Source organism: Ricinus communis, chromosome 6 (assembly GCF_019578655.1).
Source record: "Ricinus communis isolate WT05 ecotype wild-type chromosome 6, ASM1957865v1, whole genome shotgun sequence".
Taxonomy (NCBI): Eukaryota; Viridiplantae; Streptophyta; class Magnoliopsida; order Malpighiales; family Euphorbiaceae; genus Ricinus; species Ricinus communis.
The window spans coordinates 17,373,309-17,393,418 of record NC_063261.1 but is presented as its reverse complement, the minus strand read 5'-3'; the positions used below and the strand labels follow the sequence as shown (position 1 = coordinate 17,393,418).

The 20,110-nt window shown below is 31.2% G+C and overlaps 3 protein-coding genes across 5 annotated transcripts; 2 read left to right on the top strand and 1 right to left on the bottom strand.

The window, feature by feature from the left end:
* Positions 1-4,631: 4,631 nt before the first annotated feature.
* On the top strand, positions 4,632-9,318 carry LOC8282990 (ent-kaurene synthase TSP4, chloroplastic). Of its 2 annotated transcripts, none has more exons than XM_048376247.1 (14): positions 4,632-4,783; positions 5,333-5,379; positions 5,522-5,810; positions 6,053-6,233; positions 6,318-6,520; positions 6,635-6,755; positions 6,853-6,950; positions 7,031-7,230; positions 7,539-7,648; positions 7,731-7,829; positions 7,917-8,132; positions 8,281-8,422; positions 8,524-8,766; positions 8,891-9,318. In XM_048376247.1, the coding sequence occupies exons 1-14, from the start codon at positions 4,711-4,713 to the stop codon at positions 9,191-9,193; spliced, it is 2,325 nt and encodes a 774-aa protein (XP_048232204.1). In that variant the 5' UTR covers positions 4,632-4,710; the 3' UTR covers positions 9,194-9,318. The 2 variants fall into 2 exon arrangements, with proteins under 2 accessions (XP_048232204.1, XP_048232203.1); XM_048376246.1 differs by having other exon boundaries at positions 5,519-5,810.
* Positions 9,319-11,008: 1,690 nt separating this feature from the next.
* LOC8282991 (polyadenylate-binding protein 2) lies at positions 11,009-16,048 on the top strand. 2 transcript variants are annotated; one of them, XM_002525797.4, is made up of 6 exons: positions 11,009-11,293; positions 11,472-11,574; positions 12,324-12,391; positions 15,145-15,336; positions 15,475-15,602; positions 15,712-16,048. In XM_002525797.4, the coding sequence occupies exons 1-6, from the start codon at positions 11,237-11,239 to the stop codon at positions 15,758-15,760; spliced, it is 597 nt and encodes a 198-aa protein (XP_002525843.1). In that variant the 5' UTR covers positions 11,009-11,236; the 3' UTR covers positions 15,761-16,048. The 2 variants fall into 2 exon arrangements, with proteins under 2 accessions (XP_002525843.1, XP_015578884.1); XM_015723398.3 differs by lacking the exon at positions 11,009-11,293 and adding an exon at positions 14,025-14,521 and having other exon boundaries at positions 11,502-11,574.
* A 2,481-nt stretch (positions 16,049-18,529) lies between these two features.
* LOC8282992 (protein EXORDIUM-like 2) lies at positions 18,530-19,753 on the bottom strand. The gene has a single exon (XM_002525798.4). The coding sequence runs from the start codon at positions 19,684-19,686 to the stop codon at positions 18,784-18,786; it is 903 nt and encodes a 300-aa protein (XP_002525844.2). The 5' UTR covers positions 19,687-19,753; the 3' UTR covers positions 18,530-18,783.
* Positions 19,754-20,110: the final 357 nt, after the last annotated feature.

Below are 20,110 nucleotides of genomic sequence, written 5' to 3'. Positions count from 1 at the left end.
AAATAAGTTAAAGTAAATTCTACTTTAATAAACTAATACTTTCTATGCCCAACTTTGTTAGTCATTTTCAATTTGTTTAAAAATTAAGAAATTTAGTTTTTTTAATTAATACTATTATTTTTAACCATTTCTCATTAAAATATTCTTAATAAATTTTTTAATCCAATATACGGTGATTCAAATATTGGTGGACTTGTCAATTTATCTAAAATTTTTAAGATTTAAATAAAATAAAAATTTGTTATTAGAAGCCAAAAAATTTACTCAAAATCAAATAAGTAGAAATTGACTATAGTTGTTGATATTTATGTCAACTTTTGAAAGGTAATTAAGATATTTAATCTTAAATTAATACTAAAAAAAGAAAAGTGGCGTATATCTTAGGAACAAGCTTAAAAAGAAAAATGACTTATCAAAATTGGACAGAGATGCCTGATGATTTAGCCAAAACTGATGGTTTAGCCAAGCACGCCTTTAACCTTTCTGCAAATGATGTTTCTATGCCTGGTCACCTGAAAACATATTGCTGTAAGTGAGGCTAATGCCTCCATTTCTCTCTCTTAATACAATTCACATTTGAAGTTAATTCTCTAGTTATTTTTAATACAAAGAATGTAAAAATTTGTTTGTAAATGAATTTTATTTAGAGTTTATTTATGAATGAAATGAACTTTTCTAATAAATTTTTCATTAAATATAATATTATTATTTATTCAATTTCAACTAAATAAAATGTTAATTATTTCAATGCTTATAATTAGTATCAAATGGGAAATTTTAAAAATTATTAAACACAAATGTTCCTTTTTTTGCACATGTGCCACTAATATATAGAAGCGGAGTGAATAAAAGAAACTCCAATGGTTTTTTTTTTTTTTTTGTTCTTCATCAAAATTTTATCTTTTGATCTACTATTGATTTTCTAGTAATTAGTTTTAATAACTATTAATGTGTTCTTTTTAAGAATTTTATGATAATTATTTTTAATAAATAACTATTAATGTATTTTTTTTAGAAATTTTATGGTCCTTTATGATAGGGCGTTAGTTTTCATTCTATAGAAATTTTATGTTCCTTTTATTATGGAGGTGGTAAGTCTTTTCTCTATAGGAGTATTGAAGAGAAAGAAAAATTTTAATCCAACTTTCAAATAACCGGGCTGGGGCTCGTTAAAAGATATCTATAAAATAGATATGTAGTTTAGTGTCATCAAATTGAGTGTTCTTCTCATAGAATTGTAATTTACTACTCCATCAATACGATTGATAATTGTTAGAAATAAATTTCTATACATGTATTTCTTGATATTCAATATATATTTTTGTCTTGTATATCAAGATGTACTTATTAATTATCATTAATATATATATATAGGAATAAATATAAAAAATTATCCTATGGTTTTATTTTTTTTAACAATTTTAAGTATGTATTTTTATTTTAGACAAAAAGAAAAAGACATGTGGTTACAAATGCTCACAAAATAAGTATTTCATAGTTAAAAAATTATAATTCACAAGAATTCAACCATATTGACTCCCATCAGTTATTATTATTATGTTACCTATATCTGGTAACATGAGTTTAATACCATTTAATTTTGTTGTTTAACCATAAAATCAATTTTACTAGATTATTGACTTTTTACATTCAATCTGACGGTCAAATAATAAAATTGGAAGTTGTTAATCTCTAAGGACATATTATCATACACTAACAATATAATAATGATGATTGATCGGAATAAAAACGATTGAATCTTTTATGAATTGGAACTTTTTAACTCTAAAATATTTATTTTTATCATAATTAACAACATATCTTATTTTTATGTAAAATAGAAACACATACTTAAAGTTGCCAAAAAAAAAAATCACAGGTTTTTCTATTATTCTTGTAGCCAAAATTATATCTCAATTACAAGAAAGTGCAATCATTTTTAAATTATTTTAAAGCATGATCTTTTCATGATAATTATTTATTAGATTGAAAATTAAATATTTAGCTTGCATTTTACAATAAATTTTCTATTTGACACATTAATTAATCGATTTTAAATTTATATATGTGATTTATATTAAATATATTAATTTGATATTATTTTAGAAAAAACTTCTAAACTGAATAAATTAATATTTTTAATATTTAATACTTCTTTTTATTCACCAAATATATTAATTATATAAGAGACTGTATATATAGTGTCTGATTTCCCAATGGGTATAGTAACTGGAGCAGGGACTCAAGGTTGAAGGATTTGGCCGGTGGATTCATTAATTAATTAAGTTGCCAAGTGATATTCCTGGAAATACCCAAAATAATACATTGCTTTCCAGAGGTATGTTCAAGAATGAGTTTACATTTCCAAATAATTAAATAAATTGGAGAGCCATCTGAGGTAAGTGGTGAAGAAATTGTCATCTGAGGTCTGGACTTCTATTGTTTTGGACTGGCAGCCAAAATAATTCAAGATTCTCGACTCCTAGAATGAATTATTGCCTGAAGGCTAAATTATTTTTTATTTAGTTCCACCCATACTTTGCAAATACTACCTTAATAAATTGGATTATTTGTATATATTTATTATTATAGCTTAATTAAAATATTAAATTTGTATTTTAAATCTATAAAAAATTTATCTGACACGCTCTAATTTAATCGAAGATATATAGATATAAAAAATTAAATTATTTATACATATCTATAACTGTAGAAAGGACCCACCCAACTGCTCATTACTGTAGCAATATTGATTATTTCAGAATGGCATATGTGCAGAGATTAAAGGCGAGGAGTAGGGAGCTCATGTATATAAAAATATTTTCGGAATTATTAATTAATTTACATATTTTTTGTCAGAAAACGTTTATTATTAAATACATATTTGATTAATAATATATGAGTTTTATAATTTAAAAATATTATAAATACCAACTAAATCAAAAGTTTGACTTAATCATAAATAAAATATAGTTTTAAACTAATTATAGAGGTCAAAAGTATATTCTAACAAAAGATTTTAGCTATTAAAAGATTTATAAAGAAGTGTAGAAAAAAAATATATGAAACATATAAAAGGAAAAACAAATATCTATAGATGGCACCTACACCTTTTTGTCTAAGTTTTCAGCATATGTAGCATTAAATTTGTAGCTCTGTATTAGAATAAAAAAATAATAATTGAGCTCTAATACTTTTTTACTCATTTAATTTCAATTTTAATCAATTAATTTAATTTCATAATAGTCTCACAATCTTTTAGAAATCTTTTGCTGGTGGCAAAATGTATAGACATGCTAGATAAATATATTTACAATTAATTTAAAAAATTAAGACGAAAAAGACACGTTATTAAATTTAAAATATAAAATATAATTCTTCAAATTTAGATAATATAATGATAATAAATTATATATTTCATATAATAAAATATAACCTTTTTAGATATATTTGAAAAAAAGACTTTATGTGTTTTGTCTTTTATTTATTTATTTATGTTAGTAAGTTTTTCAGATTAGCTAAATTAATTTTAGAATTAATTGTGAAATAGTCAATAGATCATGAACTATACAACAGGAGTAGTTACACTTGTCATATAGACGAAAATTCATCTAGTAGAGAAGAGAGAACTATAAACTAAAATCTTTTATTTTCAATAGCAAACATTTTTGCCACTTAAGCTAGACCTCAAATATAATTGTTTAAAATTTTAAAATTATTAAATTGTAAAAATGAGCACAGCACATTGTTCATTAAAAATTAGAAATAGACTAGAACCGTCCAAGAACAATTCATAACCGGTTCGGAATCGATTTAAAAAAGTAAGAAAAATTATTTTTTTGAAAAAATTAAAAAGAAAAAGAACTTAAACTTAATTTTCTTACAAGAATTAAATCGTGTCATTTGCTGTGTGGAAACAGATGATGTGGCCTTGTAGGGGTTGTTGCGGTCAATAATCAACTAGACCTGCTTTAACCAATTTTCCGCTCCTTCCCTTCATTTCTCTGTTGCTCTTTCTTCTTTATTTTTTCCTAACTTACACTTGTAAGATCACTAAAAGAGTAAAATAAAATAATATATTTTTGTACAAAATATTTCTCTTAAAAAGGGCTAAATATAATATTTTTTTTTCTTTTTATTTTATAGGTCATGATCAGATATTCTATGGCAAAAAGAAAGTTTGTAAGTTAATTGGTGATGCATGTCTCTTTCCATGTCAATGATTAAAAAAATCTATTGAGTAGGGATGAATAATCCTACCTGTAAAAATGAACAATATATTATAAGGGTTTAGCAGTTGATTCATCCCCAGATCATCTCTCTTTTACAGGCATGGACAAGTCTGGCATTTTTCTTTTTTACATTTGAGCAGCCACAATTGAAGTAATGTCCTGTAAATGTGAATTTCCATGTAGTTGACAGTTCTTAATATTTAATAAGAAAAAAAGACTTAAGTTTTTATGAAATATTATTCCAGCCTTCAAGGTTGAATTGGGCATCTGATGTAGTCAAGTCAAAATTAGAATTAATTGTTACTCACTTTGCCAGGTTTCTTTTTCAACACGATATTAGAAAAAATGCCACAAGGAAACCTGAAAACCTGATATATATATATTATATGAATATGCAGATTTATCATTAAATCAAACTCCAGTTGCATCAACAGATAGCTCCCTCTTTCTCTCCCTCTGAATCACTCTGCAAGTAAAGATGTTATTGGGAAGCACAAATACTCTCAGAATTTCCTCACATGGTAAAGAATGGGAGGGTAAAACTGTAACAGGTCTGTTTCTTTCTTCTTCTTTTCTTTTCTTTTTTCTTTTTCTTTATTTCCATCATGTTGTAATAATATTTATATCCTCTGTAGTTAAGTATGACATTGAGCCATTGCTGGTAACAGGGAAATGTTAGTTAATTATAATATTGAAAGTTTTAAACATAGTATTATTCAAGAATGATATCTATTGTTTCTGAGGATATTCAAGAAAGAGTGTTAATGTGACAAGAACTTTTCACATTTTGTTTTTCATATTTATCTTAATCTTTTTATGAATATATAGATATTTTGTTAATATTTTCTTCTTTCTGTAACCTAATTATATTATATATTAAGTACTCTTACAAATGAAAATATAATCTGCATTTTAATAATAATAATAATAATTTCTTTTCGTTATTATTTAATACAAATATATCATTAAATTATTAAGCAATAATTTTACATGAATTCCTTAATGAATGTGGCTGGGCCATTAGGACTTAACATAGACTTTTATTTCTTCTTTTTTTTCTTTTTCCTTTTCATTAAGTGTTTCTTGATTGTGCTGTGCAGGCATGCCTCTTGGAAAGGTCAACCAAAGAGTGAAGGTTCCTGCATCAGTAAGTAGTACATCATGAAAATAATACAGAGACCTGTCAAATATTACTATTAAGCAAATTATTGATTATGTACCTCTTAATGTAAAATATTTGAGTTTCAAAATTTATTATAATTCAGATTCACAAAATCTTCTTGTAGCAGGATTCAGAAGGGGCAATAACTTCAAAAATAAAGGAAATGTTGAGCAAAGTTGGGTTATCTGTTTCCTCATATGATACAGCATGGGTTGCAATGGTGCCTACCTTGGACTCTTCAAAGCAGCCTCTTTTCCCAAAAAGCTTAAATTGGATTATGGAGAATCAACAGTCTGATGGATCATGGGGTCTTGATCTACAGCATCCATTGTTAATTAAAGACTCACTTTCTTCCACTTTGGCTTGTGTTCTTGCCCTTCAAAAATGGAATGTTGGCCAGCAACTCATACATAAAGGTTTACATTTCACCTTATACATTTCTTTTCACATTTTAGTATCTCGATGATAATTCTTGGAACAACAATAAGGTTCCCAAATTACAGTTTCGAGATAATAATTTAACTAAGTGACACGAGAGTAAATTTTTTTTGAAGAAATTGTAAGATTAATCAAGAAAACCCTTCAGAAAACAGCAAACGCTTTCTCTACACAATTCTCACCAAGCTTAAGTTTTTTTTCTTTTTTTAATTGCTGCTAGGTTTGGACTTTATTCAGTCAAACATTTGGGCTGCGAAGGATGAGCATCAACATTCTCCAATTGGCTTTGATATAATATTTCCAAGCATGATTGAATATGGCAGAGACATGGGCTTGAATCTTTCTTTGAACCAATCATTAGTGGAGACGATGCTTCTCAAGCGAGAGTTGGAAACTAAAAGGTTAGTTAAATTGATTTATACTTTTTCTATTTGTATTCTTCTTCCTCTTAAAAGTCTAGCTAAAATTAAGTGCTTTAATTGCAGTTTGAAGGATAAACCAAGTAATCTAGCATATGTAGCAGAAGGACTGAATAGATTAAATGATTGGAAGGAGGTAATGAAGTTTCAAAGGAGTAATGGATCACTCTTCAACTCACCATCTTCAACTGCAGCTGCTTTGATCCACCTGCATGATGGAAAATGCTTTGAATACTTGAACTCACTAGCAAAACAATTCGGAAATGCAGGTGATGCATACTTCTTAAATAACATCTTCTTTTAAATATTTCTTTGTTAGTTTAGTTTCATATAAATGTAGCAATACATTATATTGATAAGGGTCTTCTTCTTTTTTCCAACAGTTCCTACAATTTATCCTTTTGATATCTATGCCCGTCTCTCTATAATCGACACCTTGGAGAAATTAGGAATTGATAGCTATGTCAGCGAAGATAAAGAAAGAGTACTAGATGATATCTGCAGGTAAAGTAAATTTCCTGTATGCATTGTTAATAAAAAATTGTCTCGTAATATGTAGTTATAGTAGAAGAAAATGACACATAATTATGTGGGCATATAGATGCTGGATGCAGGGAAGTGAAGAAATATTTTTAGACCCTACATGTTGTGCCATGGCTTTTCGCCTTCTACGGATGAATGGATATGCAAATTCTTCAGGTTATTTTTCACAAGTTGGATTTATCAAAGCACTGCTCAGCTTATATTTATCAAGATTTAATTTGAAATTTAATGTGCAGATGCATTAGCAAATTTTGATGAAAAGGAAAAGTTGCTCCATACGAAAGACATAAAAGCAATGCTGGAGTTATTCAAGGCCTCACAATTAGAAATATGCGAGGATGAGTCTGCTCTTTGCAGAATTTATGCTTGGACTAGCAATTACCTTAAAGAAGAGTTAGTGAATGGGGAAATTCCTGATAAGAGTTTACAGGCAGAGGTACCTTTTGTTAACAATACTCAATATTATATTGATAATTTTACTTCAATTACAATTTTGAAAGACGAAAAGAGGTGGGTCTCGACCTCGAAATCCACCCGGAACAGAGTTGTTCTGGCCACAAAGAATTTATATTAATAATCATGAATTTCTTATTAACAGTTGTAATATATAGTCAACAATTACATGCGGTAGGCTATTTATATTTTCTTCTACTCCACTTGGGTCATCTTTTTTTTTTTTTTTTCTTTGTATATATTATCGAACTATTGGCAACAAAAATTGCATTATTTTCTTGACTATTTTAGGTGGATCATGCACTAGGACACCCTCATGCTAGTATGGAGCGAACGGAGATCAAAAATTTCATTGAGAATTACAATGCAGATAATGTCTCACTTCTTAAAACATCTTATAGGTAACTTAGAATCTTTATGTTGTTATAAACAATAAATTGTTCTTTAAAAATGAAATCTGACACTTGCATACACTTTATCTAGGTTCTGCAATGCCAATGAGAACTATCTCTTAGCATTTTCATTCCGAGATTTCAATATGTACCAATCCATGCACCGGGAAGAACTTGACGATCTTGAAAGGTACAAATTGCATTTTCCTTCCTCATCACAAGGAAAACACTTAATTTGTCATCATAATATGACTCAACTGTTCTTAAATTTTTGCAGATGGGTCAAGCAATATGGCCTTGATAAACTGAAATACGCAAGGCAAACGATTAGATCCGCCTATTTTTCCATTACGTCTAGCCTTTTCCAACCTAATCACTCCGATGCTCGTATCTCTTGGGCTCAAAATACTGTTCTGACAACTGTTGTTGATGATTTCTTTGATTTTTCCGGTTCTATGGAAGAACTACTAAACCTTATCGAACTAATTGAAAGGTTTGATGGATGCCTTGATACTTCTATAGGACTTTTGCAATTTTTTCTTTGTTGAAACTGAAAGAGCTAAAAGATCAGGGGTGCGCCTAGGTATCTCAGCTTGGACTTTATGTAACAAAAGATTAATTTACATGACTTCAATTTGCAGATGGGATGAGCACACAACAATTGGGTTCAAGTCAAAAGAAGTAGAAATACTTTTTAATGCACTGTATGGCTCAGTGAATGATCTTGCAGATAAGGCTTACATTGTACAAGGACGATGTGTCAAAAGAGACCTAATTGATATTGTAATTAACGATGTTTCATTTAAGCATTAATCATTTTCTTCTTGTAGAAGATTAGCCTGTTGGTAATTAACATTCTAATTGAACAATTCTCGTGTGTACAGTGGATCATTTTGCTCAAGACTATGTTAAAGGAGGCCGAGTGGGCGAGAGACAAGAACGTTCCAGGAATGGATGAATATATAGAAAATGGATACATATCATTTGCCTTAGGACCTGTCATCCTCATCTCACTTTATCTTATGGAGCCATTGTCTGAAGAGGTGGTCACAAGTAAAGAATATGATAATCTTTTTATCCATGCAAGCATAATTGGCCGACTTCTTAATGATCGTGTAACAGCTAAGGTATACATATATATATACACACCCATATATATCTAAAATGTTCAAAATATATACACATTTATATATACATACTTATATAGTGTATGCTTACTCACTTTACTCGTGTTTTTATGAAAACTTGCAGAGAGAATTTGCTCAAGGAAAATTGAATAGTGTGTCTCTACAAGTAGTTGGTAGTAACGGTGCCATAACTGAGGAGGAGGCTAAGGAAGAGGTAACAAGAATCATTACAAGCCATAGAAGAGAGTTGCTAAGAATGGTGGTGCAAACTGAGGGAAGCATTGTTCCAAAATCTTGCAAGAATTTATTTTGGACGATGAGCAAGCTTTTGCACCTTTTCTATATGAGTGAGGATGGATATTCATCTCCAACCAAGATGCTTAGTGCAATCAACGCAATTGTTAATGAACCCATAGTTCTACCTTAAGATTGTTAAATGTATGTTGCTATTAATCATTGCCCTGTTGCTAGTAATTGTAGTTGATTGATGCTAAGTGTCTAATAAATTATTATTAACGGCTATTAATAATAATTAAGTTAGACTTCTATAAATAGAGCAATTAAAGGATATAATTATATTATATTATTATTATTCTGAAAAACATTTAATTTATTTTTTTTCATATTGCTAATTTTTTTATTTATTTTACGGCAAGTAATAAGTACTACAAAGCTTTCCTACATGATACAAAATATGTAAATAGTAATGAACAAAAATATATTCGGGCATTGAAATTTTATTTTTTGATTTTAAGTGAAAGTCATACAAAGAATTCTATAAATGGAGTAATACATATGCTGAAAAATAAATTAAACAAATTTGTCAGACACTTTGCCTTGACGGATTTCTTAGCTCAGATTTCCAGCTTAGATTTTATTCTTGAAAAGCCTTCAGCTTATTTTTATTAGCTCCTTGCCAAATATTTCCTTATTTTATTTATCACTGTTTTAGTATTAATTTTTAATCCAAACATCACACAATCAATTATAGCTTTTTACAAAATTATTATTTTCACTTAGATTCGATGAAATCGGATTACTTAGTTAAGAAACTAAATGTATTCAAGCTCCTTCTACAATCATTTGATTAAAAGTCTAAGAGTTGTATATCAATATCTGTTACAATTTTAGGAATAATTTATCATGTTGTTTGTGTTTGATAACGTGAGTTTGAAGCTTAACAACTTCTAATTTTAATATTGGACCGTTAAATCACGATTTAAAAAGTTATTAATATGATAATATCGATTTAATGGTTAAACAATGATGTTTTGAGTTGTTAAACTCTAAATCATATTATCAAACACGAGAAATATAATAATGATAGCTGATCGGAATAAAAATGACTAAATTCTTATAAATTAAAATTTCTTAAATATCTTTCTTTTTTTATGACGTGCATCATTTTATTTAAAAGAGTCGCACTCCATCGTAGTTTTATATATTTTATCTCAGTTAAATATGTTACTTGTAGTGTCTTGTGATCTATCTGTGTAAAATCCTGGTAAATAATAAGGTAAAAAGTATTTGATTGGTAGTTCAGCAATAGCAACAACCAGCGCATCACCAAAATCAAGAGAAGTAACGAATATATTTAAGGAACTTCTTTAACCAGTATCTTATATTTAAGGAAGTATGCTCTGTTTCATCTAAATTAGAAGGTTAAAAAAAATATAGCATCAATATAAAATTAAATTAATTCTAATTATCATAAGAAAAAAATATTGGACCTGAATTCTCTATATTCCACCAAATACACGTATAAATTAGACTATATCTACAATTAAGCTTTAGTATCGAAAAATATAAAAACATCTACTTCACTTATGAAACCCTAGGATTTGTATAAAGAATTATGTTTTAATTCATTTATTGTTGAGTACAATGCACCATTTTGATTTATACGAGTTAAAGACTATGGGGCCATGTGTAATAATAATCTAGTTCTTAATTCGATTTTGTGAAAATAATAGATTTTGAAAAAAGATAATGTTGTACAGTCCATTTTTATTGGTACCAACTATTGCCTATCAATATAGTATATAATGTTGCCTTTTGATTTAATTAAATAATTTTATGAAAATATTATATATCTATTAAGTAGATAAGAATTGATATAAACTAAAATGGAATATTTAACATTTATTTCTAAAAGAATAATATACTAAGTATGCTGTTTTTAAAAAAAAATTGAGAAAATTAAGTAATTTAGAAAAGAAAAGGCTTAAAAGTTAGGATTTTTCCGGTAATTACAAACGCACACTTTGTAGCCCCTTGTTTTTGTTCCAAAACAAAGGGTGAAACATCAAATTCTTTTGGAAATAAGAGTTATCAAGTATTTTTTTTTAGTTTGCAAAAGAGTAAAACATAACAAAATTTAAAACCTACTATATGTCATAAGAACGAAAGGATCTTGGATTCTCATCTAATATCATCGCAGACAGGGAGAGAGTGAGACAAAAGGAGAAAGATGGAAGGAGAAGATATGGTGATGGATGGGACAGAGATCAACGAGGAAGAAGTGCCTGTAATATCTATAATATCCTTTTCTTTTTCTGATATTTTCTTTCGTTCTTGGATCTTTGTTTTTTGCTTTGATGTTCACTATTTAATGAATTAGACGTAAAATCTTTCTGGGTTTTGATTTATTTGTTAAATCCCTAATTTGGGTATGTTTCGATTTTCTTCTCTTTAATCATTTTCAGGAGCTTGATGACATGAAAAAGCGGTTGAAAGAAATGGAAGATGAAGCTGCTGCTTTGCGGGAGATGCAGGCTAAAGTTGAAAAGGAAATGGGTTCTTCACAAGGTAGAATCTTTATTCAATTTTATACAAACCCATCTTTTGGGAGGTATTTGGCCTTTTCTTCTTTGGATATAGCTCAGTATGTTGTGTATGCTGAAATTTGAGGCATTTTTGTGTTGCAGTCTGCAGTTGATCTGCGTTAGCTTAAAGAATTTGTTGTGTTTGGTTGAGTGACTCCTTATATTGTGTTTGAGGATATTAATGAAGTAAACTTTTTCTTTTTTACCTTATAAGCTAATCGCGCATGGTTGTGACATGAGATGTTGTTTCTGCTCCGTTTCTATGAAACATAAGAATAGATATCTTACGTTCTTGTTATACTTGGTCATTTTTTATAGTTAGAAATTCAATACATACACAATTTTGCTAAAAATTTTGGCAAGAAAGATTTCAGGGACACTGCACTTTTGTATTTCCAGTTGCTATCTAGCAGCCTCTCTAGATAAATGACAATTTTCATTGGTGATTTCTCTCCAGCACCTGAGTTGGTTAAAATTGTTATTATATTTATGTAGCAATGCCTATGAGCAATTTTTATTGCCGCAACAAAGTTTTTTCCTCTAAATCAAATTAACAAGAGTGCAAGTGTACGACAGGATCTTTATTTAATTAACTCCATAGGTTATCATATTATTTTTCTTTTTCATTAGTTGACATGAGGTGAATAAGAATAACAACCATAACGATTTCCATTGATGCTTTACACCTTTTCTTCCTCTCTTTCAATCTTATTGATTTCTGTTTGCATCTAGATCCTACTGCTGCTGCATCTCAAGCAAATAGAGAGGAAGTAGATTCTCGATCAGTGTTTGTTGGCAATGTGAGCTCTCTTTTCCTGTTTAACTTTGTTGTATGTTTTCTGCCAGAAAACTATGCTACTGCAAATTTCCACTTGATAACCACCTAGTTGTTATGTGTTCTCCTGGTGGATATTGTTTCTGTTTTCTGATATGGTTTGTTCCTAAGTAAGGCTCATGCAATGAAGAAAAGGTGTGGTATATTATAGATTATTTACCATCTCAATGCATGCATAACTAATCAATATAGCTTTAGAACCTGGAGTAAAGCCGGGTAGAATGATAGAATTGGAGACCCTAAGACAATATTTCAAAATCATCATTACATAATTGACAAGACGTAGATTGCAAAACAGTATAAGAAAAGTAAATTATTACTAGTAGGGCTGAAATCTTGGACTAATTCAAACCAACTTTTGTATTGCTAGCACTCAACTAATTCATATATCAGATTACTGCTAAATCTTTTAATGCAAAATGGGAACTATCTTTTTCTTGGTCACACCAGAACAGTAATTTTAGCTGGACCAAGTGTGAAGGTTCTGGAACAAATCGGTCCTTTCTATATCTCCTTTGATCCTCTATGTTCTTATAGAGGCTTGACATAAGCCATAGATATCAATGAGGTTTAAGCAGAGTTTTAATTTTTCTATCAAGTGAAAGTAAGTCAATCTCAAGAATCTGGTCAAGAGTCTTGTTGCATTTCTGAAGATTAGACATAAGGCTCTATATGGTTTATATTGAAAAGAAATTAGGAAGGACAAAGAAGAAAGTGAAAGACAAAGGAAGTGAATCTCTTCTGCCCTATTATGTCTTCCATGTTAGGTAAAACATCGAAATTCTCACAATCTTCCAAAAATCCCTGTTCACATTTTTGTTAAGTGTCAAATATTTTATTAAAAGTGTCAAAGTTCCAAAATACAAATGAGTTTATTACCTGAAAATGTTGGAGAAATTGATTGGGATTGATTAGATTTATGAAATTAAACAGTTGAAAAAGGCATAACTCATGATACTCACATGTGCTCTATTTTTGGAATTTTTCTTCCTTAAATAAAGAGTTTCTTTTTAAATTATAAATTTGAAAGGTGAAAAAGAAGATACATTATCTGGTTCGATCACCCACTAGGCTTCATCCTGGATGAGTTGTGGACCTGGTTATGAAAAGGTCTTTATTCTTGATTTAGTATTTTGCTTGACCCTGAGATGTTTGCAGATGTCAGTGGTGGGTCTTTTAGTGTTGGTTTTCTGTTGCATATACCCGTGATGTCCTTTCCAACTTGAATTCTCGTGATAAACCGAACTTTTGTTGTCTTATAGTTAGATTGATTTCAGCTGCTAATAGCATTGTTGATTGGGATAGGGCTGAATGTAGTGATTTTGTACTTTCAATTTAATACAGAACTTCAAAATGCATTTGGTAATATAAGATTCAACTGCTTTCAACTCATGTGCTGGATTTCAGTTTTTTTTTTTTTTTCTTTTCAGTTTTGATTACAGATATTTGATTTTTGTTCTAGCAATTCAGCATTTTCTTTTTTACTTTTTCATAGGTTGGAGTTTTTATACTTTTTTAATAGGCTTGATTTCTTAATATGCGCGGGTTGTTGTCAGCTCTTCTCTTCCTTTGACCTTCTTCTTTGACTACAATCGCAGGTCAGGCACCATTCTTCAAGTTTCTGATTAATAGTTCTGGGATTGAGTCAAAGTGTTTGTGATATTAATTATCTTAGCTAGTAAAAAAAAAAAGTGGTCATGATAATGTGGTCAGCAAAAAAAAAAGTGTATATATATACATGAGAATGAAATTAAGAGGAAACAAAATTCAAAGGCTTTTGAAATCAACCATTTGAAAAAAGAAAAGAGGAATGAAACGAAGAGAAAAGAAAATAAATGGGAGAGGTGATAAATTCCAAAATCATAACCAAAAAGAAGAGGAGAATCAAGAGATATAGGTTAGGCTTAAAGAGTGTTGGTCGAGAAAATGTTAAGTGAGTTCTGGGGCTGGAATGGACAGGAGAAATGATGTGGTTCAAGATTCCTGACCTATGCAGGAAGGGTGAAGACTAGCAATGTACAAAAGTACAAGCCCAGAATGCTGCTTGTCATGGAGGTTAATGCTCAAGGAATGTGTAGGCTTTTTGCTGCATATGGTGAGAGGTCTTTGATCTCCCTTTCTTCTCCTCACTTGGGATAGATAGGGATCTCTGATTTCTTCCAACTGTTAATTATTTGTCTCGTTCCTACATAGATGAGTGATAAATAGATTTGAGAACTAAGTGAATAAATAAATGTAGGCAAAGCAATTACTGGTAACCTACAGTTGATGAATGATTACAATGAAAAATTAACTGGCATCTCAAGATAGCATGTTTTAACTTGGTTAGCACTCTGCATCTTTCTACATCTCCAATTGATGTGTTGGCAGTACATAAAAAGTATTTTAGTTTGTAATTTATGATGTTTTCCTCCTTCACAGCCCAAATTAGACTTTTGTTATACTGACTTGTAGGATTATTTATCATTTAAGTGCTTTGTTGCCCTTGGGTTTTGAAATTACTAACTGTTGGTGCATGACAACAGTGTGGTTAAGGTGATGAGAATTAGCTAAACTCTTTCATGAAGTTTAGCAAATGATGGAGTTTATCTGGTTGATGTTCAAACTAGCCACTCGCACTAGTGAATCAGGAATAGGCTACTTTCCTGCTAAAATATCTTTTATGTAGTGGTTTTGTAATTACTCTTTCCTTGTTGTTGGTCTTTACCTTGACTGTAGGTGGACTATTCATGTACCCCTGAAGAAGTGCAGCAGCACTTTCAGTCATGTGGGACTGTAAATAGGATCACTATTCGTACGGACAAGTATGGCCAACCAAAGGGCTACGCATATGTGGAATTCCTTGAACCAGAGGCTGTTCAAGAGGCTCTCCTTCTGAATGAATCAGAATTACATGGCCGCCAACTGAAGGTGAAGTTCATCATTTCAATCCACCTATCTGTTAATTGGCCTCAATCACCCAGTACCATTCTGTTGTATTCTATCTCATTTATCTGATTTGACCTTACAAGCTAAAAATGAAAAGTTCTTTTTTTTCTTCTTTTGCAGGTAACTGCTAAAAGGACTAATGTGCCAGGGATGAAGCAGTTTCGTCCTCGTCGACCCAACCCTTACATGGGATTTGCGCCCAGGGGTTCACAACTGCCTCCTTATTTCTATTCTCCGTATGGATATGGGTATGCTTACTGAAAGTTCTGTCAACTTCATTATTATGTAAATGGACTTGGGAACTATATTGACTATGTTTCTAATGATGAACTTATAGCATTTTTTTATCTACTACAGGAAAGTTCCCAGATTCAGAATGCCTATGCGTTACAGCCCCTATAACTGAAGGCTATTTTGCTTGAAGATAGACACATCCAACAAAATATTTTAGTTTTGGTTTCATTTTCATGGATCATGATGTATTGGGTAGCTCAGTGCACAATGCCAGAGTTTTGCTGCTTTCTATTCATCTGGTAGAATGTGTGAAAAATGTGGTATAACTAGTTTTTGATAGAAATTGCAACTTAAAAAGTCTTAAACTGTCTGCACGCAATTTACTTGCTTGAATTTCTATGGATGGTTGTATTCCTTGATTGCTTGGAAAAAAAAAAAGATTATGTGGAAGTTTCCTTCACTGCTTTTTTTGGTTGCAATAGCATTATTTACCTTATCTGGGCACCTTCACCCTCTACAGAGGATTCTGTTGCTGGCCTCAGGTGCAAGGAAACTTGAAGTTGTGGTTGTGTTGGCCGCGTGTCAGTCTACAGGTAGACAGCAGCTTTTTTGTATTAGAAGCTAGAGAGACTCCTAACCCTCCTTTTATTTTTTTGTCCGCCAATGCACAAAATTTGGGCAAATCTAAGGCTAAGTTCATGATGCTTTGTGCAAATACTGGGCAAATTGGTGCTCTGATATATAGAAAATGTTCAAAGGCAAGGGTTTCCTGGTGATTAGAATTTTAAATCTTTTGGTCAAATCCTGAGCATATCTTTCTTCTTCCTGAACAACTTACCTTTTTATTTTTTTTCTTTTTCCTAGAATAGCTTCTCCTTACTATTGAATCCATGAGAATTTGTCAATTTAGGAATCAAGTCCAGTCCAGCTTTGACTAGCTTGGGCTTACCTGAGTTGGAATGAGATTTATAAAATATAACTTATAAATCAAACTTCCATCAATTTTGTTAAAAATAAATAATTTTATTCTAAAAATTATTATTAGTACATAATGAGTGATTCTTGATGTTAGTGTCTGGTTGTTATTAGTGTTCAATTAGTAAAAATTATTCTGAAATCGTGAAATATTTTCATTCTCTTCTCTTACAGAATGGACTTTTTTCTTAATAAAAATAATGTTAAACCAATTACAAATGATCAAACAATATATATATATATATATATATATATATATATATATTATTGTTATATATTTAGAATCCAATAACCAATATAAAAGATAATCAATATTATTATCAGTATGAAAAACTTTTAGAAATTGAAGAAATTACAAATACATATACATACTCCTTCAAATAATGTATTATAGATGTGGTGAGTGTGATCCAAAAGTTCATTTTTCCTTGTATAGGACAATAAAACAAAGAGAAATGGAAATGGAAAGGTTAATTAATATATCAAGTCTACACAGAAGATGATGAGGTTTTTATGACTTTATGTGACTGGGTTGCAACTGTATTGCATATTAATGGCTTTAGTTGTAATCATTTAGCTAAGACAATTTTGGGTATGACTCACTGCACCAATCTCTTAATTTATTCATCTTCAACTTGCTTTTGTTTGTTTTTACGTTTAGAAAGAAATTGAAGTCACAAAAGCTGAGTTTCATTTACGTTACAATTCAGACATATGACTGCATTTTATTATGTCATTTGTTAACTTTTCATTGTCTTTTTCTTTCTCTCTTTTTTAATATCCAGTCCAACGCATACGTTTTATTGTCTAATTCATTGTGAATTCTTATTAGAAAAATAAAAACATCCTTGTGAACGAGTCCTTTTGTCCATGTGTTTTCCCTTTTATGTATGCTTTCACAAACCATATATTGACAGAAAGTAGGAAGTCATGTTTCTACAAGTAACGATCTTATGATCATTTTGATCCTTTTTTCTTTCTTTTTTGGGGTCAGGATGATACTCTAAATATCATTACCTGTCAGGGATTGAATACATCCAGATGAAGTAGTTTCTGCAAATCATTAGGAATGCTGCACATCCAGCTTAAGATTTCAAAAAATTAGAATCATTCCTTGAGCGGATCATGGCTTTGTTATAAAGATTGGTCGATAAGGTATACATGGGAAGTGGTTTTATAAAGATCCGAATTCAAAATTTTAGTAAATCTAGAGAATAAGACTCGAACTCAAAACATTAGTAAATTTCATCTATTTGCTATTAGCTCATAGGACAACTGCATTACTGGGTCGGTGTAAAAGTGTCAAGTGATGGTGAGATTGTTGTGTTCCATTGATCAGAACAACCATAGTATATCTTGCTGCATGTCCATTAACATATGCTTAATCTTTTATGATTCCTTTCTGTTTATAGTTTTATCCAATATTCTTTCATTTTTTCCTTTGTTTCATTTTCAAATTTCTGTACCCAGTTGTCTTGTCTTGTTCATGAATGCTTGTTTCTCTGGATTTGGTTTGCGCTCAGGAACTTTGCCCTTTGAGCCTTGAACTTTGTAATATGCGTTGAAAAAGCAAAAACAAGAAACATAAAAAAAAAAAAAAGATTTCATTGCACATAAAGAATGTGCTGATATGCATAATTTGTTATATCTTTGCTTCTACAGCAAGATTCACAAGCTGACCTACAAATACAATCAAACAAGAACCTTTTCTTTTTAACATTTCCCAATATTATTAAAATCCAAAGAAAAGAAATGTGCTTCAATCTTATCTTCATTCCATCATTACTTCTTCTGAGTCTCAACTCTGAAACTCAATGGTCCCCAATCTTCACTAATCAAAATACACCTTATCATTCCCCACTAAAGCAGCCACATTATGGTCTCCCAGCCCCCAGCACCCCCACTTAACCCCTAATAATAATTATAATTTTCTTCTTTAAAAAAAAAAAAAAAAAGACAATCTCACTTTATTTATACTAAATTCTTTATTATTATATAATTTAACCCATTTCCTTCACTTTTTTTCTTTCAAATTTATACATCAAGCAAAACGACAACCGCATCAAAGCATAACGTACAAAAATAAAAATCCAAAAAAAAGAAAGCTATCCCTTCCCATTTCCCAGTACCCGCCCCCTCTTATATAGATATATCTACATCACAATACACAGATTTTTACCACGTCTCCATCTTTAACATTCCCCACGCCACGTGTCATAATCACACCAACGTTTTACAAGCACTTGTTTGTGGATCCCACATAGCCGGTAATAAATACTTCCTTCCATTAACACCATGCGCATTATAACTTGCCCCCGTCACCTTGTACACCAGAACCCGACCTGGATATCCTGGGTAAGAACCCGACCCGAATTTCCCAGTGCAGGCTGAAACCGCCTCGAGTGGGGCAGTAGCAGGACCTTGAAAATACCCGCTGTTGAACGGATTTGTAACGGTGTTAGCTAACAGAGTAGATAAATTTATAATCATACCGTCGATTCCAACGTCTCCGTTAGGTGCAGCTAACGGCGGAGTCTGTGGGCCATAAATAGGTTGATGGAAAGGCCAAGCACATTGACCCGGACACTGAGTTACGGAGTTACCGACCCAAATATAAGTACCTTTCACCGACCCGCGAGAAGACCCGTGAGTACCGCACCTACTCATGCAAAAACCGTCGACAACGACGTCGTCTGACGTCAAAACAACGTTGATCGAGTTCATGGCAAAATTAACTTTTGAAGCTAAAGCGAGTAGATGATAAGTCTTCAAGGTTTTCCCTAAAGTGTATTGCTCGTGAAGGATTTGATGACCTACTTTGAGACTGCATGAACCTCCACGGTACTTCTCAGTTGTTTTCCACCAGGATGACGCGGAAGGTAACGGAGATTTACTGGAGCTCAACGAGGTTATGAGATCGGTGATTATTGAGCGTTGGGTTGGTGTAAAACGACCGTACCAAATGAGATTAACGGTGACGTTTCCTTTTAAAAGAACTCCGTTATGGTATTTCAGAACCAGTGGCTGTTCTTGAACTAAAGCCGAGTGCGATAGATTAATAGAAAAGCAGCAGCAGCAAAACAAGAAGACACAGAGAGTGGCAGAATGGTAAATAGAAGCCATGAGTGATGGCAAATGGAATGGATAGATGGCTTAGAATGTCGAAGAAGGTTTGTGGGGAATGGGCGAGGAGGGGATGGAAGTATTTATATGGAGAGAAGAGTAAAGGATGACAGCTGGTGGTAGGGGGAAGTGTGTCAATGTCAGGAAATGGCAGGTGGAAGGTAGTGATTGGGTAACAAGTGTAACGAGGAGTCTTTGCCAGGCTGTAAGGTTCTTGATGACGTGGTGGTCTATTGCGAGTAAGAGAGGGGTTTTTAGAGTGTATTAATGATGGTGACTTTCAAGTGTGTTTATTTTTTTGCATGGAAAAAATAACAGAAGTTGATCGAGTCAGCAGACTGCGGGTGGCTCTGGGCCTGTGATGTGTTATGCATTTTGAACTCCCTCTTATTTCTTTCTAAAATAATAATATTCCCCCTTTTTC